Here is a 25,706-nt window from a genome sequence, read left to right on the forward strand (position 1 = left end):
TTTCGGCTGCTGTTGCTGAGAAATACTTTGGTCTAGTGAAGCCTGATAGAAGATTGCATGAGCATCCTCTATCCAGCTGGTCTGATAAGCAATTTTCAATTCATTTTTTGCCAAAAGATATTGCATATGCAAGGAATTTATTTTCTTTTGTCTGTAAGATGATCTGTAGATTTTAGTAACACAGTGGGGAAGTGCTGTTTGTCATTTAGAGAGAAGCAGAAACTTGTGATGCTGCCAATTTCTTTAGGTTTTTAGTTACTTTGTACTTTCTTTATTTTCCTTCATGTGATCAGAAGACTGTGATTAGTTGTCACTCAGTTATTCCTGGAAGCACAATGAAGGCACTCAGAAGCAGAAAGCAGCATAAACAATGAAACAGAAATCTAGCTGACTAGAAAGAAGGTTAATATTATTTAGGGAAAGAAGATTTAAATTTAGATTACATTCCTCATAATGCAGTCCCATTAATATAGGAAATATATCCCTTATTGGGGAATGTTTGCGTATTTGTTTTCTAAGTAGTTGTTCATGATTGTATGCATTAGGATGAAATTTGTACTTGGGAAAATTAATTACTTTTTGGTTCCTCATGGTGCCATAGGCCAGAGAAACCACTGGACTTCAAGAGTCCAGGCAAGTAATTCACTCTGTTTTCAATAACCCTGGTGGCAGCACAAGCCAGCCCTGGTAGCACACAGTAGGATTTTTATGCCAGAGTGTAGAGATGGCACTGCACATAGTTCTAATCTCACCATAGCTACCACAAAGACAGCACCATAAAAACTACTAAAGCTGCACAAATTCCTTTATTTACTCAGAGGGCAGGACATGGGTGGGCACTTGAAAATACTTTTTCTTTGTGTTGAGTTGTTTGGTGTGGTTTTTGTGCATGTAGGATTCTGTGCACTGAAAGTGCAGGAGAGGGGAGAGCTCTTGAAGTCCTAATGGTTGCCCAGGTAAAGCAGTGTTGTTGCTCCTAAAGCAAATACACCAAAAATGTTCCCACTACTGATTCCAAATTTGATAGTCTGAACTGTCCACAGCATCAAAGAAAGATCTTAGCTGTCCTGATTGCCTTGTAGCCTTTGCTATATTTTCACCTTTGAACATAGCTTTTGCTTTTTCAGTTTTCTGTCTGTCAGGAATATGAAGGTGTTTTTCTTTTAGCTGTATGTTTCTGTTGGTTGTTTTTCCTTTTTAGTGACATTAGCCAGGACAGGTGTTGGTAGTAAGCTGAACATTGGTCAATAAGTTAATGCCTAATACCTGTCAGCCTAAATCACTTTAATAATTCCCCCCACACTTTAATATGTAAAAGGAAAGCACCCTTGGGTGAACACCCCAATGTAACTGAGTCTTTGAGGACTACAGCCAAAAGAAGAGGACGATTAATTATTTTCACCAAAGTTTATAAATTGCTTCTCTTTCCTATAGATTAAGATTACTCCAGTTTTATAAGTTATCACCATTCAAGCCATTTTTAAAATGTACTTTTTTCATATAAAAATTCCTTATGATTTCAGCTAGTGTAGTTATGGGCATTAATACTGCATGGGATGAATTTTTTCCTACCAAAATGTCAGCTGTTAAATGTAGATGCTAATTGTCTCAGTAATTTCAAAATTGGGTAACTTGAAGGCTGCTTTTTTAGTTGTATAACTTAGGAAAGACACTACTGTGTTTCCACCTTTTAAAAGTAATTAAAGAAAAAAGTTTTAAACTGCATTCATCTTTCAGTTCAGCTGCATGCATTTTATTTCAATTCCTCTTGTTATTCTTTAGAAGAATAGTTTTTAAGAAAATCTTTATTCATGATTTTCCATCTCACAAGCCTTGGTAAGTTTTTGCTATGGGAAAATATGTTTTGTTTGACCTACTGCTGAAATGCTCACTACTAAAAAGCAAAACAAAAGAGCTTTCTAAATTCTGTTTGTCACTACTTCATTCATTCATGTGAAAGAAAAGGTGATGATTTAACCTTACCTGTTGCCATCAGGCAGTTGTGTGTTGTTTAAAGTTGTATTTTCCATTCAGACCTCAAAATCCTAAAAAAACCACCTCTTTTCAAATCTTATGCTAATTGGAATTTATAGCAGAGAAGCAACATCCAGGATAAAACAGAAAAAATATATTTGCTTAAGTTTCACATTCCATTTGGATAAATATGGTATCAATAATTTAGTAAGATATTATTTAATTCAAATACTACTTTTCTCTTGTGTATGAATTTTTTTTTTATTGTTGTCTTCCCTTTTTCTTTCCCTTTCCCTCCTTTCCTCGCTCCTGTTCTTCAGAGCAAATATAAACTCCACTTGTCAGTTGAAAGGAATTTGCAAACTTGACAAAATATGGTCACAAACCTTACATAGTTTTTATGATTCTGTGTATTTGACAATTTTCTTGGGGCCAAAAAGCCCTGTTGGTAAACAGGAAATGTTCATGGTTGTAGAATATCCAGAAAAAAAGAATTAAATATATCACCATTCTTATTACATGGGGCCATGAGTAATAATTGTAGTTACATTGAAAAAAAATTAACTGTAATCATATTTCATAATGTATTTTTTATATTTGACTTGAAAAAAAAATTACTATATATTTTATGCAATTTTGTTCCAGTACAGTGTAATTAAGAAGGAAATCCTATTATGATAAGTTAGAAATAGTGAATCTTATTAGAGTTTCCTCCTAGGAGAAAAAATGTTACCAATCCTTTGAGAAGAATTCATATAATTTTTTTATTATTATTTTAGTGTGCTTTGCCTTTTCAGGTAATAACTTTTTAGCTGTTACTAAAAAGTTGATTGGTACAGATTAGGCTGAGTTAGCAGAAGAATAGCCCCAGAAGTGCTCTGCCTGAATATCACTTGCCCAGCACCCTGGGATGGCAGAGGCAGTTGGGGCAGCGTGTTTTGGATAAGTGGGAGTGCAATGACCAGTGCTGATTGCTGTCAGGGGGACATCAGTGACCTTCAGTCAGAGGTCAGAAGATGTGGGATGTGCTGTGTTCAGCTTCATTCCTTAAAGGAGTGTGGCAAAAAAAGTTTAGTAACGATTTGTCAAGTACTATTAATTGCTGCTAATTATATTTGCAGTTCTGTAGCTCTGGTTTCAAAGTTAATTTGGAAAGAAGAGAAAACTTGCACTAATGATTTTACATGGTAATGGACAATGCCAAGGAATTGCAATTGTTGCTTATCCAATTCCTCTTGATTTGTTTTCTTGTTGGATGCTGGCTGCCAGATTGCCAATAAGTCAGAAAGAAAAATACCTGGGAAGGGAATGATACCAGCATGGACTAAATTTAAACAACAAATAAACAAACAAAATTCCCAATATCTTCATAAATAGTGAATGCATACTTAACTCACTGCTCAGTGATTTTGCACAAGCACAAACAAGGTGCATGTTTGCAGTTATTTTGCAGAAGGCTACAAGAGAGGATAACTCTCTTTCATATGGCACTATCTTGCATTGTCCCTTTTCACTTAAAAGGCTCAACAGGGACTTAAGCTGCAGAATAGTGGAAATTGTGAGCGATGTTTACTGGTGTCTTCCCAAATATGAGGAAGGAGATTCCAATAAAACACAACTCTCACTTCACTTTAACCAAATCTAAGCTCGTATTTGCTTTGGGCTGTCATTGTTTTTTTCCACTTCAGCTCCAAGAGCCTTAAAAATGTTCCGCATCAGAGCACCTGTGTTCTAAATATAATGGTCTTAAAAATGTAATTGAGGGATTTTCACTTTTGTAGGCAAATCAGCAGGGTTGATATTGATCCGTCTTTTTAGGGAGCCACAGTGCAGCAGAAGGTGATACTGTAGAGGGCCCCGTAAACCCTCGGAGCCTTCTGTCTAATTTGGCAGAAAAACACAGAATGTCGGACAACAAAAGAACGATCCGATTCCGTAAGAAATCTTCATCCCTCCCACCTCCTTTTCACAAGATAAAAAAAAGAGACTTAATTTTTTCAGCTGCACACAATGATTTGGTGCTCACTCTTGCATTGAAACAGTTGCTGTCAAAACAGGCAGGAAACAGTTTTCTTTTAATTGCTGAAATCATTCGGAAGTGCTTCATGCACGGCTTCTATACAGCAGATGCTGTGCATTAATTGGCCTGTGTAGGGCTGACCCAGGGTTCCTTGTAGCGGGCCCAATTTTAGGCAGAGGGTGTAAATAGCTTATTTCTTATTTTGTATAACCTGGCGTACATTATGAGCGCGCCTGCACGTGGGGTATTTCATGGTCTGCAGTTTCTAATGTCATGTGGGTTTCAAAACCTGTGCTTCTCTGGTAATGTACTAGCAGCAGGTAAGCTCTAAATACCATCCATCAGGAGCTAATTTTTTATCCAGATACTCCAATGACTGATGAACCTGTCTTTTGTATGAATGTTCAGCACAGGAGAAAGCCATATGCCCCTGGCACTGGTTCCTATGCATTCTTTACAGTTTGTGGGGAGGAGATTAAGGAAAAAACAAACCCTTACATTTACAAGTCTTTCATTTATTTAGCAGTTAGCACTTTCTAAAATAGCTTTAGTATTTTTTTTAACAGTGAAAAGAGATTTAGGTCTTTTAAAGCAATCCGACTACCACTACTCATTTTCTTTATCAGGAATATTACTGCACACCCTTAATAGGGAACCTTGTTTTGCTACTCCCCGTCTGTTCAAAACAGACCTTAGCCCATTAGAAGGTCCTCCCTTGTGTGGGAAGACCACAGCTGTTACTGTAAATCTCATCCAGTAACTGTATCACCCCCATTTTGTGGCTCTGAAGGATGAAATTGAGAAATGGAATACTGTGCAGTCATCCTTTACATCTCCAATTTTAGGCCTTTGCACATCATTTTCATGCTTTTATTCCAAATCAAACAACATTAGTGAGCAACACCACTCTGTGCTAAATGCCTGGTGTCTAAGCAGCACCTACAATCTTTGTTTTTGGAGGATTTAGGATTGGGAGGCAAGTTGGGGTTTTGTTGTTGGTGGATTTTTTTAATTTTATTTTTTTAATAAATAAAGTCTTTTCTCTCCTTTCTCCCCCACCAAATCTTTCCCAGTCCCCAGAGTTTGTCAGAAGCGGAAATCCAGATGGTAGTGAGGTGCCTAAGATGGAGGATGCTCTGTTATGCCTCCAAAGAGGAAGTGGGAGCTCAGCATGGCTTATAAACACAACTTTAAAAAGGCTTCTGTTTCTTTAAGTCCTTCTGGATAAAGTGGATCTAACTTCTTGTGAAGGATATTGGGGGCTTTAATCAGAAATAAGAAGTGGTTTAAATCATTAGCACAACAAAGCAAACTATAAGCTTGAAGATAAAAGTCTCAGGGGAAAGAGTCCTCTGAAAATAAATAGGACTTGATAGATTTCCATATCATTTATAACTTCCCTTAATTACACTTGGAAGACTTGCCAGTAAAACTGGAAAATTGGCAGCCTATATCCATTATAGTAATTTTGCCGACCATGGCAAGCAGCTGGCTTTACTGGATTTTATTTCCCATCACTCACAATTAATCATCAGCTGGAGATGTCTGAAACTCCTCAAAACGTAGCAATACTGTGTGACATTCAGGCCTCCTTAAAATGCTGAAATCTGCTGAGTAAATGGGCCGAGTTCCCCTTCCAGGGAGCTCATTTTGGTGCGAGGCAGGCTGCCGGTTAATGAGTGCCACTCCGATAATCGGATGCGAATGTGAACCCTGACCTCGTGTCAAAGGAGAGGACGCAGCAAGCTGGATAAAAGATCCGTGATTCAGGTCTGCAAACTTTACACCAATTAGACAGAGAGCGGGGAAATGCATCAGCGCCCATTGGGTTTATCAGAAGGACTTGAGGGGCTTGTGACCATTTTGTAAGCCTAACATGGGAGACGTCCTGTCACAATCATTAAGTCTTTATGCCATGACGCACCAAAGTCCGCAGAAAGTGCACCGTATTCACAGAGATCCCGTGCTAGCCATGCCCTCGGCTGTGCGCCGTCTTCTCGGGCTCCTGAGCTCCAGAGAGCCCTGGCTCTGAGTGGGGATGGTCTTTGTGCTCCTCACGTAGGTGCAACGGGAGCAGGTTGGCCTTGCTGCTTCCCACATTCCGCTTCCACGCTGTGGCGTGAGTTGCTTGGTTGGGAAATGACCGGAGACACTTCCCTGTCCTGTGTAACCTTTTGGCCAGCGGAGGGAACAACCACCGTGCAGTCCCCGAGTGACTCAAACAGCACCATTGACTGGTCCCAAATCCACACTGCAATTGTTATTAGCATCGAGATGTTAAGTACCCTCCTCTTCAAGGATCTTTTTTCTTCTTTTTTTTTTTCTTTCTCTTTTCTGTTTCTTTTTCACTTTTCACTCTTTGAACTGCACCATGCAGCAATAAACTGCTAAAACGCAGACTGCAGGTCTAGCAGTTAATCACTCATTTATTTTGATATACCAAGCAATGTAAAGGTTGATTTGTCTGTGGTGTAACTCTGTGGAAAAGGTACCTGCGATTAATTTCTTTTAAGAAAAGGAGCCCTTTTAACTTTACTTGGTTCAAAGAAATGAGATTTTTTTTGTTTGATTTTAGTTGCCTGTTTTGACAGATTTGGGTCATCACTGAGACCTCTCTAAATGGAAATGTAAAGATGGTGGTTTTCACTGGTTTGCCATCCACTGAAAGAAATAAATTATAGAATGAAAATACAGCATTAAAAATGGTCCAGATAAATCCTTAAATAAGTTAGATGGCAAGAACTTGTACACATCTCTGCAGTTTTCATTTGCAGGCTAAATAATAGGCAAAATGAAATGTGCAATTATAGAATGAAAGAAATTGGACAATGCCCAAAAGACTGAAAAAGAGGAAAGAGAGATACAAGTGCCTAATTTTAGGATTTGTCGCTTTTCAACACAATGAGTGGAGCTGTAAAGGTTTAACATAAGAACAGTAATTAAACTTCTGTGCTTAAGTGACACTTGCACCAAGATAATTTTCAACAAATTGCACATCATCAGAAGTACTGCCACAGCATTTTCACATGTGGTACCTGCTGAAAGTGCCTCCTTCCTTTCAAATTAGTAGGAGTAGATGTTAACTGGATACTTGGACCATAAGTTTTGTGAGTTGAGGGGGTTATTTCCTTCCCAGACACTGTCCTTTTCATCAGCCCCAGCATGCATTATATAAAACACAAAAACTTTATTTTTGAGAAAGAGGGGAAACTGAGAAGAAATTCAGATTAAGGGACATTTCCATCCTGCAATCACTAACACTTCCTGCCATTTTAGCACCACACTCTCGATCTACTGAGACAATTCTCTACTTTTCCCACAGATGTGTTTCCAGAACTCTCTTTAGATAACTGCTGAGTGGTTCATTTGCACACCATCCTCCTGATGAAGCCGTGTCACAGTTAAATGTAACTGCTCAAGGAGAGAGTTTCGTGGTCTTGTAATCAGGCCACTGCATTTAGATCTGTTGTCCTTAGCATCTTAATCTTCAGCAACCTCTAGAGGCCTGTGTTCTTGGCTCTCTGATAGCAGAGCTTAACCAGAGGGTGGCAAAGTTGTTTCTGAAATGCTTATTTTAATAACAGTATTATTAAAAAAACCCTCTTCCAATAAACTTTCTTGCCTCTTTTCTTTCCTTCTCTATGAATCCAAAGTAGATATTCATTGGTTCCTCATAACGTCAGAAATGTTTGCAAAGTTCAGAGCAGATGGAAGAAAAGTAATGAAGTAGGGAAAAGGAGAGGAGAAGAAGAAAGGAAAGGAGGAGTGAGCTGCTGGGACAAGGTACAGGCAGAGCAGCAGGTGTGGAAGGAAGGAGACAAAAGACAGGGAAAGGGAATAGAGGGGAAATAACAAGTCTTTGATTCTATTCACCAAATTGGACACCTGCTAATGATTTAACTGCTTGCCTGAAGCTCAGGATGGAATTTCTGCAATGTAAGTGTTGGGTTTTGGTTATTCTCTGTATCCAGTTAGTACACCATATTCCCATAGCAAATGCTTTCCATATTTACCCTCCAAAACCTCTCATACTGTTGTTGCCAATCTTTTGGAGAAAGGGTGTGTAAGCACCTTTTATTCCAATCGTTTTTGTTTTGTTTTGTTTTGCTCAGAATCCATAGGCAGATATCAGTGCTTTTTAGTGAGTTAGTGAAAAAATAGGTTTCCTTAAAGTTTTGGAAAGTTCTTCATTCAATGTACATTTGATCTCTGACTTCAAATCTGTCTGTAAGTATATTCCTCCAAAGTGGCACACACTTGTTCTTAAATATGTATTATTCATTTTACATATAATTAGAGAAATATATCTATGTGTATATATGTGTGTATATAAACAAGCATTTTGTTGGCACTGGCACATATAACAGTGCATAAACCAGATTTCTGCAGGTTTCAGATTACCCTGTTTCATGAAACTTGGACATCAGAGTGAAAGCCTCCCAAACTTGCTGAGCTAATGAGGAAATAGCAAACTCCATCTGCAAAAGAGTCCAATGAAAAGACTTGCAGTGGGCACTTGGAACCAGGCATCCCATAGGAGTGTACAGGTCCTAAATCCTGGCATGTAGGTCCTGGCACCCTTCCTCCCTGGCACGCATCGTCTTTGGGGAATGACCAGCTGATCCCTGGGTTGCACTGGGTAAATTCCAAATCCCTTGTTTGCCTCTCGTGTTTAGGCAGCCTCCACAGCCACTGTCAAGCCTTGAGCAGCAGTTTCCTCTGTGCAAGGTGGTCTAAGTGATCCACTGGAGGGAGGATCTGACTGGGAGGCACAGGGAGCCCAGCAGAGCAGCCCAGTGGGTTCCTGGTGACCTTGAGCTTGCACATGCCTGCTAGCAGGACACAAACAGAAAGAGGAAACCTCAGTGTTTTCTATAAAGAGGTCTGAGCTGTGGTGAAAGTGATGAGTTTGTCTCCACTGTGCCTCCCCTGTGGATGAGAGCTGGTGGCTGCTCACTGATGAGCTCCTTTCTGTCAGTCCAAAGTCATCAGCCACCATCAGAGGCTGCCATGTGCAGAGGTGACACATTCTCCTCAGCATCAGCCCACTGGGTACTGCTGGACCTTCCAGGCCAAGCTGCCCCGGACACCTGCCAAGGAACTTTTGGCTTCTGAATCAGTATGAGTATCTGTGGGCCCTGCACCAGGGAAGCAAAGCAGAAGTTCCCTGGCCAAAAATGCACAAATTAGATTTTGCTCTGCATTTAATTGATGTTGAACTGTGGTGGTGTGAACTGTGGAATCTGGAGCTGAATGGATGGAATGGGAGAGGAGCCTTTCAGGTTTGCCTGGGGTAACAATTTTAAGCAACTGATTTTTTCCCCCCCTTATTTTGCTGTCAATTTTGCGATTGTCATTTGTGTTGTGACTATGTAACTGGCTGACTTGACTTGTGTCATGAAAATCTTTATGGCATTTAATGAAATAATCCTTTTATTTTCCATAAGAATCATCACACTTAGAACATTTTGAATCCTCTATTCTGATTTTGTACTGCTTGAATTTCATCAGGTTTCGGAAGGTCAAGAGATTTGTGTAATTGAAGCAATGAAAATGCAGAACAGTATGATTGCTGCTAAAACAGGCAAGGTAAGCCACCTTAGGTCACTTAAAACCATATGCAACTTGTCAAAAGGGTAGAATTTTAAAAGGAAAAAAGGAGGATTCTGGTTGTTAAGGAATTAAGTCTGATTGTTGTAAGTCTTTCAAAGTGAGGTGTCTTTAATTTTGTAACATTTGCATCTGCTGTGAATGCTGTTAAGTAGTTCCGAGCCTTAGATGGCACAGCAGGAAATAGTTTTACTGGCTCTGGAAATTCATATAGCTCTTTCTCCTAAATGATTTGTTTTCTGTGATGTTACAATGCCAAGTTGAATTGAAAGGTGTTGCAGACCATTTCTCCAGATTTCATCTTTCCAGAAAAAAAAGAGAGATCTCTTTGCCAGTTAATTATTTAATGGCAAATAATTTGTCATTTAAAAAACCCACCCAGAACAAGGCATAGAAAGTGCTTTTGCAGGCGGGAGAAAACAGCAATTTTATTTTATTATTGTGACTGTTAAGTATCAAGCCTACATCTTCCCATTTGTTAAGCTTTGCAAGGCTATGCATTAGCCTATCCTGCTCCTGAGGGTTCAGCACTGCAGCACTGGAGCTGGGACTTGTTGCAGTGTAGGACGTGCTAAAACCAGCACTCTGGGCAGGGAACTGGTTGTAACAAGAGCATGCCCTAAACCTGAGTTGGTCTGAGGACTGCCAGACCTTAAGTTGGGACTTCAGAGCATCCCTGTGCTAGATTATAATTCACAGCCTGAAACCATCACCAAGATGTGGGCCCCAGATTCATCCTTTCCAATGGGAGAGCACAGTGTGGATCTGTGTCACATATTCTCCTCCATTGCTGATTTCCTAACCTGCCCAAGCCCATCTCTCCTGGGGTGAAGCCCCTCTGCTCTCTCTGAGGCACAAACCCCAGGGCAGGAGCCCTCAGCCCACACGGAGGCAGCAGGGAGCCTGACTGCAGGCAGGGATGGGGTTTGCCACTGGCAAGGTTCGCTGAGATCTCAGGATGGCTCTCAATGCCAAGGACTGTTTGTGTGTTTACAAGAAAGGCTTTTTTGGCACAGCTCTAAAATTGTCACCCAGGCTGGGTCCCAGACTTGCCTCTTCCAGTGCATCCAGTGCAAAATTGGGTCTCAAGAGAAAAAAATACTGAGGGAAGGAGTATGTTTCCATTCCTTTTGCTCTAACATTGCCACTTTATTATTTTATTTCATGCATTAATTTCTACATAATTTATTTTCTTACTTGATTAATATTTCCAAGCATTTAGTTTTTCATCTGCTGTTATTAACCCCCTTACTGCTGCTCTTTGCATCCACTGATTTTAACTTGTAATTAAAATGCCATTCCCTCTCCCACCCACCCCATTTATTTTTCACTTTAACCTTCCCTTTTCCACCAAGGTGTTCTGCACTCCATGGGTCTGTTCCTTACCATCCTGCTTGTACTTCTCCTAATAATAAATATTTCCCACTCACTCAGTACAGATGCCACAGAAAACCTGTTTGGTTTATTAATCCTCCAAGGTAGGATGTGAAAGGTGCTCAGGCCATTCAGGAGGCCTCCTGTGTGCCTTGCAATGTCCCCTTGGTGCGCCCATTTTAATAGCAAGTGCATTATTTGACCTTTAAAATGTTAAGAATTTGAATAAGCACAAAGGTTTTGGGCTGTGTAGAAATGAAGCTGCTAAACAGAATTCATCCTGTACTGCAGTGCAAAGTCATGGCTCTGAGTGCTAAAATAACTTGGCCTCTCCACAGGAATGGGATGTTTGGCACAGGCTGTTAGTCCATGTTTTGATGCTTTGAAACTGTGTTTTGAAACTCAGTTCATTTGTCTTCAGCTGGAAGACGTTCCCATTTTCATTCCTGACTTGAATTCCTTTTCTGTATCAAACCCCATCTTCCTGTTTGGAATTGTGAGAAAGGTGGCTTGTTTTTATCTACTTTGAGTTTACTCCAGCTGCAGGTGGCTTAAAAATGAGGGAAAGCTGGAGATGAGCTGGCGAGCCTCCTGTCTGCTCCAGGACAGCTGCGCCTGGGTCAGCACAGGGAGCCGGCCCCACTGCACGGCAGAAATTGCTGGGGAGTTCGAAACACTGGTTAGCTCTGATGTTTGCTGAACCTTGGCTTTGTAGAAAAAGAAAAGCAAGGGGTAGAATGTTTTTCACACTGCTTTCATCTCCTAGAAGATTGAGGCTCAGCAATTGGGTACGCTGCCCAGCTACTGATTTAGAAATAAAGCCCTTGTTTGTACGTGTCACGCTGTCTTTGCCCGTGCTCAGCATCATTTCTGGAGTAGTGCTGTGAGTGTGCCTGTGCTACAGAGATCTGCTCACAGCTCTTGTGGCCTCAGACTTTCAAACATGGATGTGGGCAACAGTGTGTTCATCATAGCCTGGTACTTGGGCTATGCTGTGCATTTCCTTCAGGAGCCCAGGGTAGTGTTTGGGTGATTAAAATGAGCTATCTGCTGAACAAGGATTTGGGCATGTCAGTGTGAGCTCTGAATTAATACTGGAAACAAGCTCAGTACTTGAAACAAGCTTCAAATATTTTCTATTGCTTCATGTGCTGAAAGGGAATTCAAACGTTGCAGCCTTTTATAGAGGAAGTGAGGGACTAGTGTAAGATATTTGTGTTTTAAAATTCAGGAATATGCATGGCATATTCATCTACAGATATAGTTGCACTTATTTTGACAGTGATAGCCCTTTGCCAAGTTCAGTTATGTTAAAGGATCCCAACTCAGATTTGAATCATCTATCCCAGCTCTCTGGAGATAGAGAGAAACCAAATCCACTTCACGGCTGCAGTTCCAAGATTCTGCTATATTTGAAAACTGTAATTAAAGAAATGGTGGATATTTCATTGCAACATCCCAACATGAGTATTGAAGAATCAGCCTGTCCTCTATTTAAAATAAATAAACAGCAATGCAACCAGGTGAAAAAAGGGGCATTTTCATTTTAAAAAGTGGCATCTCTAGCTGATGTTCAGGTCTTCAAGCACCTCTGTTGCAAGCAAACCTAATGGTAGGTGCCTGAATACCATGATGGGGGTTGGACACCATTTATCAAGCACTGGTCCTCAAAACTCAGCTGGGCTCTGAGCACTGGAGGTTGAGTGCTCAACACCTCGAGGCCCTGGCAGCACAGGTGGATCTGTGTCCCTGGGGTGTCCTCAGGCTGCACAGTGGCCACCACCCTGTGCATGCAGACAGAGTGCTCTGTGCAATACAAACCACAGCAGCCAAGCCATTTATCTCACCAGGCTATTGAGGAAGGGTTTAAATTCTGCTGTTTCTGTACCCTAGGTAAAAGCTGTGCACTGCAAAGCTGGGGACACCGTGGGAGAAGAAGATCTGCTGGTGGAACTGGAATGAAAGGTTGCCTCCACACTGTTGAATTAACTAAGCCTTTATTATTTTTATCTGTAAAGTAACATTAAGACAATTCAACACAGAAAACAGACAGTACTATGCACAAGACTTTATACAGGCATATTTACTGTATCAGTGGTTAAGACAGCAAACACAGATGTTAAATCTTGGCAACAGATCCCAGATTTTTACTTCCAGAAATACTTGTACATAACCTTTGTAATGCTTTGATTTTTCAGGATCAAATAAAATCAATAAAATACCATTTCTGCTTTGAAACAGGAAAAGCCTCTTTTTTTAAAAAAAGAAAACACAACAAAAGCCAAAATCTGATTTGTCTTCTCCACAGCAATGTCTCTGGTTTGAGGCCCCAGCCAGGCTGTACAGAATGGCTGGCAAGAATGAAAAATTAACCACTGAGCAAACTGAGCAGTTCTCATTTACTCTGTATAAGGGTTGCACAAGTACCACCAATGGCTTAAATTCTGATCAGATTTATTTTAAATTGGGATATATATTTATTGAATTATTACTTATTAACTAACAATAAATTATTATATAATTACTTATATTTTAAATACTTCTATATTATTATATTTTTAATGCTTTGTATAGATTAGATTTAAATTACAGCTTAGAGGCTTTATTTTGCTAGTGCAGATATTTGTCATGTATTTTCATTTAATGTTGTAAGGGAATTGTCTTCTTATCTTCAAACTCCATACTCAATTTCCCCACCCCTATCTTCTTGATACTGATTACTGGATGCCTTTACAGGAGCTGGCACTGTTCTCAGAGGTCTTTAGCTGCCCCAAGGTACTGCTAAGAGCACATGCTGTCCCTCAGACCAGGCCTCCTCCTGAATGCTTACAGGAAAGGGAGACAAAGGGACCTTGACCACTGCCCCAGAGTGGAGCAGGTCTGCTCTCATTTTCTTGCCCAGGATGTGCAGAGTCCTGCTACTTCCCAGAAAGAAACCCTTTGGCCAGAGGTGCCTTGGCCCTTTACTAGAAGGTGAAGGATGAAAACAGTTGGTGACAGGGCTGGTGACTCAACCAGGAAAGTTTGATTCTGCTTGGAACTTCTGACTGAAGAGGCATTCTTCCTGTTATTGAGACACTGCTAATTAACTACATCACATGGCTGAGGGGGAATATGTAGTCCAGGGATCTGCTTAGAGAATTAGTTTATAAAACTCATCAAGATGAGGAAGGAGAGTGTTTGGATAGTACCTGCCTTTCAGGAAAATTAATGCTTTTGCAGTTGGAGAAACTGAGGCAGGCACCCTGCAGATCTCCTTCCAAGTCTCCTTACTGCCATCTTACCCCTTTCCAAAGGAGCACAGTTCAGTCTCTGCAGGTTGCCTTAAACAGACAAGTACTGTAAAGAGACACAAGTATTCTACCAGCAAGTTACTTGTTTTGCTTATTGCAGCAACATGGAAGCTTTTCTAAATGAGATACAGCAGTGCCTACTACTGCTAAAGTTTAGGCTGATTCCCTACCCCGGATCTCCTCTGGCCATCACAGGGCTACTGGCAGTGAAGCAAAAGTACAATATTGTCCTCAATTGTATCCTTGCTGCATTTGATGGTACTTTGGCTCACTGCATGGCATACAATGCCTGCTCCCCTCCCTTTGGCAGCTTTACAATCTATCTGTACCAAACACTGCAGCTGAAGAAAAATATAAGGCACAGGAGTGTAACAACAGAAAGCCATGGTTTTTCCAGAAGGTACAGAAACCAGCACAGTTGCTTGGGTCAGGGGGACAACAGTCTTCTTTACATATATTTTTCCCAATTTAAATGTTGCAATAATCACAATACAGGTCCTTTGGATATTTTTATAATGCATATACAATTTCCCCCCCCCCCCTTAGGAAACTCAGTTTGCATATGGTTGGAAGTTCTGTATTAAAATGCTTGGCAAAAAGTCACCTTGACAGTAAGTGCTCACAGTGGCTCCAGTGTAGATTTGCTTTTTCTGGTCCCTAACAGCCCCCAAAACAGACACACACACACACACACACACATACAGACACAGGCACACAGACACACACACACCCAAATCCTACAGTCACGCAGTGAACAGAGGCAGAACCCAAAGTGCTTAGAATATAAAATTAAAAATAGTTTTAAACGTAACTCTCTTCTATTCTCTTAATATTTCTTGACAGTGCCTTTTAAAACTAAACATGGTTTAAAAATACACCTTTCCAGTTCAGAAAAAAACCCATTGCAATGAATAATCTTTAAGAATAATCTTTACATTTTCTCCAGCAATTTCCTATTTGTCTAGAAGCACCAAGTTATCTGATCAGCTTTCCCTGTTTACATGCAGTAGCCCACTAAACCCATTACAAGTCAATATTCAATAGGAGTTGTGCTTTACTTTGCAGACATTTAAACCAGTTTCAAATTTTGTCAATTCAGGGAAAAAAAATTGAATCCGTTCCTCTGCCTTTCACTGACCTCCATTATTATGCACCAAGGCAAAGGGGGAAGTTGAGGGACTAGTTAGACCCCAGACCTGATGTGCACATATTTTACACCTGGTGCAAACCCAGTTACCTGCAGCAGGCTGGGGGGGCCAGGACGACAGTGCCTGCCTGGGGAGGAGTCTGCAGCTCTGGGCCTACAGGACTTCAACACTAGCGCCAAGGCTCCTGGGTTGGGAAGGTTATGAGAGCTCCTGCATTTTAATAACAAGGCATTACAGCTTTCCTGGAAAGGTTACCGAGCAACACCTGCTTAGCACTATGGCTGCGGCCAGGCCGCGGCACCTCCCGTCCCTATTCCCGGCTTTCCCGTAGGACGTAGGAGAGGCCGTGCTTCCCCGAGGAGTCGTAACTGTCATAGTAGGGGAGCCCGACCCACTCGGGAGGGAAGGTGGCCGTGCTGTACACGAAGCACTCCAGCACGCCGTCGGCCGCTGCCCGCGCCTCGCCCGCGCCGCCCTTCCCTTCCCACTCCACCACCTGGATCCTCATCAGCGTGCGCTGGTACATGTCTGGGCAGCCTTCGAACTCATCCAGGAACTGCAGCATCTGCTCATCCACAGAGTAAATCTCCCCAGCAATGTGGTGGCCTGTCCCCGGGATGTTCAGCATGTAAGGAATATTGTATTTCCCTGCAATCACCAGCGGGTACTTCTCCACCGTGTGGCCCCTTCCTTGGAATTTCGCCAGGCCTTTGGCCGTGTTGATCATGTGCTTGTAGTTGGGCTGGCCCTTCTTGAGCGTGCCGTAGACGAAGACACGGGCCATGGTACTTGCAAAAGCAGCTGGAAGACAAAGAGGTTCATTACCCACAGAGCCAGTGCCCTGGAGAGCCACAGCCCTGCCAAGGCACTGCCTACACAAAAGGCTGTTCTGGCACGTGCGAAGTGGTCTCATAGTCCTGTACCACATTTAAGTATCATACTCAATTCAAATATCTTGAAACTTTTCAGACAACTGCATCAGTGAAAAACAGAGACGAGGAGAAAATCAGCCTTTTGCAGTTCTTTGCTGTAACCAAATGACATTCTCTAAGGAATCCCAAACATCAGCCAACACATCCCTGACCCCCAGGAAAAGCTCTATATCTGTCTTGATTTTTCTCTCTCTCACCGTTATGGGAGCTGTGCTGCAGCAAGTGTGTGGTGTCATGGTCAGTGACTCCCCAAAAGCAAGTGTAACCTGGTGTGGAGTCATCTCATGGATGTGCTGGTGCATTTGCAATAATGTCAGCACCAAGGTCCTGCTTGCTGAGTGACAGACAAATGCTGAACAGCAAGCTGTGGGGCCAAGGGAGAAACTGGAAGCCAGGGCTGCTGGCAGAGAAATCAGGTAAGGCTGTGTTCCTCCTCTCTTCCCCAGACAGACACTCCCAAGTGTTAAATCACCTCAAGTAGCTGGTCTGCACATCTGTGAGCCCCCTCTTGAAAACAGACCCTGAATGACCATTTGTTGTGTCTGTGAGCATGAAACACTCAAAATTGGTTTGAATGGGGTAAAAGACTGGCTTTACTGAAACATAACGGGAGGGAAAAGGTACCTTCATAGTTCCTGCATTATTTTTTCACACTGTGCTGTGTTTGTCCTCCATCCTTTCTGTAGGGTAGAGGCAGCTCTTGCACTGTGATGTTCTCCCACATTTTTCCTGTGGTCACTGACTGGGCAGAGCCTGCCTCATCCACAGTCAACTGGCTGGGCCAGACACCCAACATCAGAGGAGCCTGTGCAGCTCCTCTTGGAAAGAGTGTTATTAAATAATGTATTTCAAGTTTGAGAAATATTTAAAAGCAAACTGGAAGTAGAAATTTAAACTATTTTCTGCAATTTACTCTTATTTTAGTAAACTGTTAGGTTTGATCAGTTATCCTAAAGGGTATGTTGCTGGCCAAGAACAGTGTCATTTAAAAATCCTCAGTAGCCAAGCAATTTCCCCTTTGGTGAAGCAAACAGCTTTTCTCTGTATCAAAATACAGCTTTCCAAGCAAAAACAGTGTGTGCCTTCATTTACTGGCAAACTGCTTTCACTTAGGGGAATAAGAATACACTGATTTTTTCCCTGTATTCTATCAGATATACTTCAGAGTAATTTATCCTTCATTACATAAATGAGCTTTTTTCTTGGATGCAGCTTGTTCCCTCACAATAAAAAGAGCATTAATATTCAGTCGGCCCGAGTCTCTTTTATAAGAAAAATCATTACCTTTCAGATTGTGTTTTGAATAACAAACACAGATCCTTCAGGAAGAAACTTGTCCCAGTGGGGATTGAGAAAGGATCAGAGTTAAGCATTGAAACATGCAATTAATTCCCATTAGGGGATTAGGGCACTCGTGTTCACTTTGAATCAGAAAAATGAATTGTGAATTAAATTGTTCACAACCAAGAGGTTACTTGTCAGAGTTAATAAGTTAAAAAATAAAAAGGGAAACCTAAAATGCACATAAAAAGCTCTATAGTGAGTGGTGCATCTGTAAGGAAAAGGTACGCTTCGTTTCCATCAAACAAAAGCCCTGTCCCTACTGTACAGCTGGAGATAAGCTTCCAAAAAGTTCACAGAGAAGAGTGTCACCATTTCCTGAAACTGGTGAAAACAACTTCCCTGTTTCTGATGGCACAGCAACTGGCTGTTGGGAAACATCACCCACTTAAAGAAAGGCACCCATCATCCCAGCGCAGAATTCAACAGCAACAAAGGAACTTGCTAACCCAGGTTTGGGCAAGTGTTTCTGATTTAGCCTTTGAGCAGATTGATTCAGCAGGCAGTACAAACAGAGATGGAGTGGGAAGCTGAAGTTTCAGCCACAGCTCCCTGTGGCACTTCTGTGCCCCACAGTGGCCTGTCACTCACACTGGATGGGCTGAGAAAATCACTTCTCCTTCTATTAAAAAAAACCAAGAACAAAGCAAACCCCAGCCCTCCAGCCAAGGAAGGATTGAAATAAACTTGGTAATAACATTTCTTGATCACTGCTCCATATAAATAAGACATACACAATTTGCTGCACAATAAATCTGGTCTCCAGTGTACCGTGTGTTGCACTGCAGAAAGGCTGTAGATGTATTAGCATCACTTAAAGCACTCGCAAATCCTGGGCTTTTAAAAGAGTTTTAGCCACCTTGTGGCAGGAGAGCACAGAGCAGAATTGTATTTGAGGGTCATTTCACACTGCTTCCACTAAGCAGCTGAAAAGAGTTACAGATGGCACCCCCTTGCTGAATCCCCAACAAGAAGTTGCCTTTTCTCACTTAATCCAGTTTGACACTTCTTACCTTCACTAAACCACCTGAGAGGAAAAGAAAACCCACCAAAAACCAAACAAAACCTGCCCAGACTTATATTGAATATTAGCTGCCAGGACAAAACAAACCCATTCAGAAAGTACTTTCATGAAATATTCATACCGGAATCATGAAAATTTAATGGCATGGAGAAACACGAGTGAAATTTGTACTTCATCTTGGCAAACTATTTCTTTTAACTGTGAAAGATGACCTGCCAGATTGCTTGTGGGATCTGTAACTAGTTGCTTCATCAGGCAAGATGCAAAGATCAGAAAATACAGGAACTGTTTCAGCATCACACAGGTAGGTGGTGCTGGGTGAAATGTGGCTCGCAACTGGTGCTAGCCAGGAGCCCGGCTGCTGCTCACCATTAGTGCTGGTAGGGCAGCAAGCACTGTATCCACATCCATCCTCACCCACCAATGGAGCTCTGGGTCAGGGCTTTGGTTTTTCAAAGACACTGTATCCACATGATCCACATGATGACACTGTATCCACATGCACCCTCACCTCACAGCTCCAGCAGGGTGAGAGAAGGGTGGGTGGCCATGGGGCCAGCCGCTGGCTCACTCACCCTGCACTCGCAGATGAAGCTGCAACCAGGCTCTTTGCTCCCAAGTTGTGCCCAAAACAAGACCTTGCTCCCCAAGTGGCAGCAGCAGCTTTGGCAAAAACCACCTTTTTTTTTTTTTTTTTTTTTTTTTACCACAATTCAGACAATTAGAGGACCCTACAAGCTTCTTTTAAAAATGAAGCATGGCCTCAGAGCTGTGCATTACACTGGCTCCAGGGCTGTTTGCAATCATGCTCTCAGTGGGTTTGGGAGAAGAAATTTCAACAAAATAAAACCTAACTCAGAAAGTATCCATTTCTCTCACTCCATACAGTAACATTATTTTCCCTTGAGAAAAATTCTCTGCATTGGCTCTGTGACCAGATATAGTTACACATTAATTCTTCAGAAGTTTCTTAAAAACTGTAGGAAACAGGTGAAAAAACAAAATGCCTTGAACTTTAAACTTGAGCCCAGTCTGTTTGAATGAAGGGAGTTTTAAGGTCACTCTTCACTCAATGCTAACTTTCAAGAAGGACTAACATGCCAGAGAGGACTCCTGGGACTGCATCCTGTTGGTCCTTTGATGCTTTCATTTTGTTGCTTGCTATTTTCTTTATAGCACAGACAAGGGCTTCCTGCCTGGGCCGACCCCTTCCCAACCTTGCTGAATACCTCGGAAAAAGTTTATGGCAAGACACCTTTCTTACATTAACCACAGAGGCACCAGAGAAACGATGGCTCCTTTGAAATCAAGAGGTTATGGTCTCCTCGCAGCGGTCACCCGCTCCGAAACCGAGGCGCTGGTTTGTGAAAACAAACAAGAGTATTGGAGTAACCAGGGCCATGCTGGGGCTACTGGGCACTACCTGAAACTCCACTTAAACTTCTTTGCAGATTCTTTTCATTTCTTCCTTGGATAACTCACATCCCCAAAGCAACACTTCTGTGCTTAAACTGGAGTATCTTGTGCATCTCTGCCAGGAGGCAGATTGAGGATGCCCTTGGGACAGGCATCAATCGCAGCACTGCTCACGTGCTTTGTACCCCTCTGTCATCAAAAACATTTGCCTTTTGTCTGTTTGAAAAACATTCCAAATAACTTTCAACTGTACTGCATAGAGAAAATGCATTAGATTAGTTTTTATTGCTTACAGAGTTTAATTCCCAACGTGAGACCTTTTAGAAGGTCTTAAAGTGACAAACAGATAAAACCACCACATGCAAAAAGATGATGGGGATGGAATGCAGAACACATGCGGGACACAACATTAGACTGATTAACAGGCCAAATTTCTGGAGAGTGCAGAGACAGGAGGGGATTGCCAGCACATCAGGACAAGAAAAGGTGGATGACACAACCAGAAGTTCAGTGCATGTGGACAAACTGAGTTGAGTGGAAGGAGGGGAAAGCTGTCACCTCAAGAGAAAATTATGTAAGTATTGAAGTATTGACTGTTTTGTCCTAATATTAAGTCACATTGTCCAAGTTTCACTGAAATCTTGGGACCTCAATCTTGGGACTACAAAACTATTTAGAAAGAGCTCAGGGCAGAGCACCGAGTCCAGAACTGTTTTACTTTGGCCAAGAATGAACCAGCAGAAGCTTAAATAGGAGCTGATGAGATGGGGCATAATCACCTACAAATATGGGCAAAGGTTTTAAGAAGAGAGAGTTGATTCTCTGCATACATGAACATGTAGCCAGCCAAAATTTTTTGTACAGAATCATTAACATGGATAGAAACAGCTTTCTAATTGTAAGAACAGAGAGGCATAAGAACAACCATAACAAATGACCCCAAAAAATCTTGAGGGCTAAGTGCCCTCTGTCTTAGGGTGGTCAACAACAAGATACCTCAGCATCACAGCACAAGAACAGGGCAAGACAACATTGATGCATTTCCAGAGTTGGGTCCAGATCCTCCCCAAGTCAAAGTGATGAGCACTGAGTGTTGTGCTGTGTAAAGGCCTTTTCTCCTGTGAGCTCTCACGCCTCTTTTTGTGTCAGCAATGGCAGCAGCAGCACTGAAGGCAGCCCCAGGCAGTGACTCCACGTGTGTGCATGAGGCCAGATCACTGTGGGGTCTTTCCCTGATGCCTGCTTGCTTCATCTTGCTGACTCAGGGGGCTCTGTGCATCTCCTCAGTGCCACCAGACACTTTTCCAGTGTTTACCCTCTTGATGGCTGACGAGTCTACATATATTTAAGAAACCAAGCAGCACTCTTTACTGATTCTCCTATGATTTTCTGACATAGGGAAACTATACCTGAAACATTTAAGAACAGACAAACCATGAATTTATACAGGGAGAAAAAACATGTCTCCTCCTTTGCTCACACTCCATTCCCCCATGCCTTTTTGAGTGATATTGAGCAACACACTGATGTTTCAGAAGAACATTGCAATACCTCTAGCATCTTAGTCATGAGTGCCTACTGAGGTATGTTTGCTGAAAATGAATTAACAGTGTGGAATCCTTGAAAACTGGAACTCTTGAAAACTTGTTCAAACTATCATGGATGCTACAGTTATTCTTGTCTTAGAGAAAGGCAATAGACTAGATGGCTTCTCAAAATCCCACTCAAGCATGGAGGGTCCTTACAATGCAGTTTTGTGTACACTACAATTAATTTAAATTATATACACAAAAATATCTCATCTTTGCACTTTTAGCATAGGTGTTTACACTGTTGTAGCTACACAAAAGTAAGGAAAAAAAACAACCCACAAGAATGGAGCATATGCTTTAAATGCCAGACTGCTGTTACAGGAGAAAAGTAGAAAAACAACTTTTGATAGGGCAGCCCTGTTTATGCCATGGTGAATTTGAAGTGGTTTCCATCATTGAGATGCAGAACAGAGCCCAGAGTTTCAAACCGCCGACATCCTGAAACTCGGGACAGAGCCTGCAGCTTGGATGGGTTCCCTGCGGGGTCAGCACATTAATTTACATGCCAATACCCGGAGCGGTCAGCTCGCTGTTTTGAGAAGATCATCCCGGCCTGTGGAACACGGCAAACACTTGGAGTACCTAAGCATGGGAATGTATTTTCCTACACTGAAAGGATGGTGAGAGAGAGAACGGGAAGCGAGAAAAGATGGGGTCTTGTGTGGGATCGTGAGGTGCCTTTCCACAAAGGAAATGAGGGAACAGCTGCACAATGATCCTCTGTGAGGAGGGGAGAGGTGCCCAGGTCATGGCCCAGCACCGTCCCTAGGGAGTGCGACCGAGCCTGGAAGGGAGATGTTTATAAAGGCCCATTGTTGAGCAAAAGCATCCTCCCACTGGCAAGGGCCTGTGGCTTGGGAAGCCTTTGCTCCTGCTCTGTGAAGGTGCCATAGCAGAGGCTGCAGGCAGGATAAGCTCTGCCCAGGAGAGACCTGGTGGGGCCTCTTGGGCTTCACTGTGTGGCTGGCTGGGAGGGCCAGTAGCTGGACATCCTGACAGAATAGAGGAGGCCACTTGAACCAGCAGCTCCATAGGCAGTAGCAGGATGTCTCCCTGGGATGAGCCAAGGTGCCTGAGCCCTGCAGCACCATGTGGAAAGGTCACTGCAATGCAATGCTCCTCAAACCTTGCTAAAAACCAAAGGAGAGCACAGATGTTCAGGGAACAAAATGTGCTCTGCTAAATGAGCCAAACAGAAAAATCCAGGTATATATCTGGAACAGTGTACATTATACTGTAGTATTTTTCCTCCAGAACTGGCTATATACTCCAGTCCAATATGGACTAGCTGCTAAAACATAAACCTTTGACCAATGTGGCAGAAATTAAACATCAGAAAAACTCAAAAGACTGATTTTTTTCAACACACGATTCCTGGAAAACTCTGGGATGCTTTAAAGGGTCAAAGAAAGGAAATTCATACACATTTGCTGCAACCACATTTATACATGCAAGGATTTTCTACACAGAGGCATGCTTTGCTTGTGAAGTGTTAGTGGCTACCAGAAAAGGAGAGAGAAAGGTTAAAACCAGCTGTACTGGAGGAGCCACCAGATCTAAATGCAAACACAATTTTAAATGTTCCACTAGAAAGGGTACAGATAGTGTGGGATAACAGCCAAGGACATTTGCCCTGAAGCAGGGTCATAGAAATTTTGTGAAGTCCAGAAGGAGTAGTGGACAATAAAGTATATCTATACATACAGAGGTTACACTAATAGTAATGCTTTTTCATTTGTATGTATGCCACTAGGTAGCAACAGAAGGAGGAGAGGCCCTCCTTGACATTTACAGGACCAGACCTGAGGTTACTAAAGGTGCATAGAAGCTTTTTTTTTTCTTTAAGAAGGAAGCCTTATACCATTCTTTCAGCCTATGAATCAAATTTGTGGAAGAGCATAATATTTAACATGGGTGACTGGTACAAAATAAATTGGCTCAATGGGTTGTCCAGAGAAGTAGTGGAGCCACCATGCCTGGAGGTATTTAAAAGATGTGTAGATGTGGTGCTCAGGGATGTAGTTTAGTGATGGAGTTGGCAGTGCTGGGTTAACAGCTGGACTCCATCTTAAAGACCTTTTAGCAAACGAAGTGATTTTGTGATTCTATTCTAATTCACTGCAGTTATGTTATTTGTCTTACTAATTAAATGTATATGCAAGTCTTACATTGGTAAGCTATCTGGGTAGTTTTATTTAACAAAAAGATTTTTAAAGTGAATTTCAGCTTGTAACTTAATACAAGTCAGAAATAAAAACCCAATCCATATCTCAGCCACATATCTCTTCCACCATTTTCTATTATAATAAAAGGCAAGAAAATACAAACCAAAACAGGACATCAAATGAAAAACTACAAAGAACTACAAACAGATGTTCAGAATTAACTTCAATCCCACTGAGGCATATCACTCCTCTTTAGAAATTAGTAACAAGTTTACTACAGAACAAGTAAGTCACAGATCATCATGAGAAGAGAATTAATGAGTTATTTCAACTGTCCTGGTCTTGATTTTTGCTCTCTAAGAATGACTTGCAAATTCCTGCAATGAAGTCTGAACCATGCCTCATGTCCTTCTTCAACAGGGAATGCATCCTTATCCCAAAGTAAATATATTTACTGGCCTCCTCTCTTCTCACAGAAGAAACAAATACATATTCTGGGGACATCCAAAATAGACTGAAATTGCACTTAGCAAGGGACTGGAGTATTTGCTTTCAAATCCATAAGATATACTGACCAATTCCTGCCTGGTCAAAGCAAAGACAAGACAAGAAATCTCCAATTTCTATGTGTCCTATAAAATTAAATGTTTATTTTCTGGTAAAGAGTGGTTTGGTCTCTGATGCAGAAACAGGTTTTATAGTGTAATGCAAAATTTAACACAGGTCTGTAAGATCAGTATTTACTGAAAAAGAAGGAAAACCAGCTACATAACCCCTTAAATCTTCTTATGGAGCCACAAGAGTCTCACAAGAATTACTGATGGAAGTAATTCCCTATTTCTACATATACATTTGCAATTGCAGATAAAAGCTATTTTGGTTTTATGATGACACACAGAATTTACTCTAATTCAAGGTCTCCTTGCCAGTTCTCCCTCCAGAATGCTTGGATGGAAGCTTTAATGAAGGGCATCTTATAGCAGGGGTAAGACTGTTACAGGATTACATAATATTCATCTTAATTTATATGAGTCAATTATTTACAAATAAAATATTTACATAAATGAAAATGGCTTTATACATGCTCTGCAGCCTCTCTTCAGTGACCTTTGAGAAAGAATTTCTGATAGTAGCTTGATAGAGAAAGCAGAACAGAATTAAGTGCTGGAAGTAAATGAGAAGGGGATTAATATGCAATGTGGTTCTGAATGCAAAAAAAGCCAGGTCAGGGTCATTAAACAACTTACTCTGACAAGGATAACACAGTGAGCTTGGAGTTCATTATTTAATAATCAGTGAAAACATCTCCAGACCAAGTCATAGGGAAGAACTGTCTATGAACAAGGAGTAAATTAAGGGAAGATTATAATGGACTATATTAAAATAAGAAGTGATAAGTTCTTATTTTAATATAGTCCATTATAATGAAAAGTGAAAAGTTACCAGTCATATTCCTCAAGAATCAGTGTTGTTTTATTTCTTAGTCATCATACTACAGATCTTAGCTGTCTGCCTACCACATCTGTGTGTGATGCATCCAGAAGAGCATAATTTCATGCTACAGCCACATGAGATGGCCTAAGAACTGTGTAATGGAAGTAAGGTGGCTTTTAATGATACAAAGTGCAGGACCATATGCTTGGGGACCACAGACAAGAGCTTCTGGGGCACTCATCATTTGAAGGCAATAAAGGAATCAGACTCTCTCAAGCTGGAAGGCACACACAAGAATCACAGAGTCCAACTCCCTGTTCCTCACAGGGCTGCCTAAAGCTAACCCATTTGACTAAGAGCATTGCCCAGGCTCTCCTTGATCT

General features: G+C 41.6%; 2 protein-coding genes across 3 annotated transcripts in view; one reads left to right on the forward strand and one right to left on the reverse strand.

Moving 5' to 3' along the window:
- The window catches only part of PCCA (propionyl-CoA carboxylase subunit alpha), a 273,855-nt gene extending 260,639 nt beyond the window's left edge, over nucleotides 1-13,216 (forward strand). The window contains exons 23-24 of the mRNA XM_066545147.1: nucleotides 9,506-9,583; nucleotides 12,872-13,216. Of these exons, the coding sequence (XP_066401244.1) occupies nucleotides 9,506-9,583; nucleotides 12,872-12,940 (147 nt within the window). The 3' untranslated portion in view covers nucleotides 12,941-13,216. The remainder of the gene's footprint in view (nucleotides 1-9,505; nucleotides 9,584-12,871) is intronic.
- GGACT (gamma-glutamylamine cyclotransferase) overlaps nucleotides 12,959-25,706 on the reverse strand; it is a 28,508-nt gene continuing 15,760 nt past the window's right edge. For both annotated transcript variants that reach the window (XM_066545148.1, XM_066545149.1), the window contains one exon: nucleotides 12,959-16,220. In XM_066545148.1, coding sequence (XP_066401245.1) covers nucleotides 15,730-16,203 — 474 coding nt within the window. In that variant the 5' untranslated portion in view covers nucleotides 16,204-16,220 and the 3' untranslated portion in view covers nucleotides 12,959-15,729. The remainder of the gene's footprint in view (nucleotides 16,221-25,706) is intronic.

This window comes from Molothrus aeneus, chromosome 2 (genome assembly GCF_037042795.1).
Source record: "Molothrus aeneus isolate 106 chromosome 2, BPBGC_Maene_1.0, whole genome shotgun sequence".
NCBI classification, from domain to species: Eukaryota; Metazoa; Chordata; class Aves; order Passeriformes; family Icteridae; genus Molothrus; species Molothrus aeneus.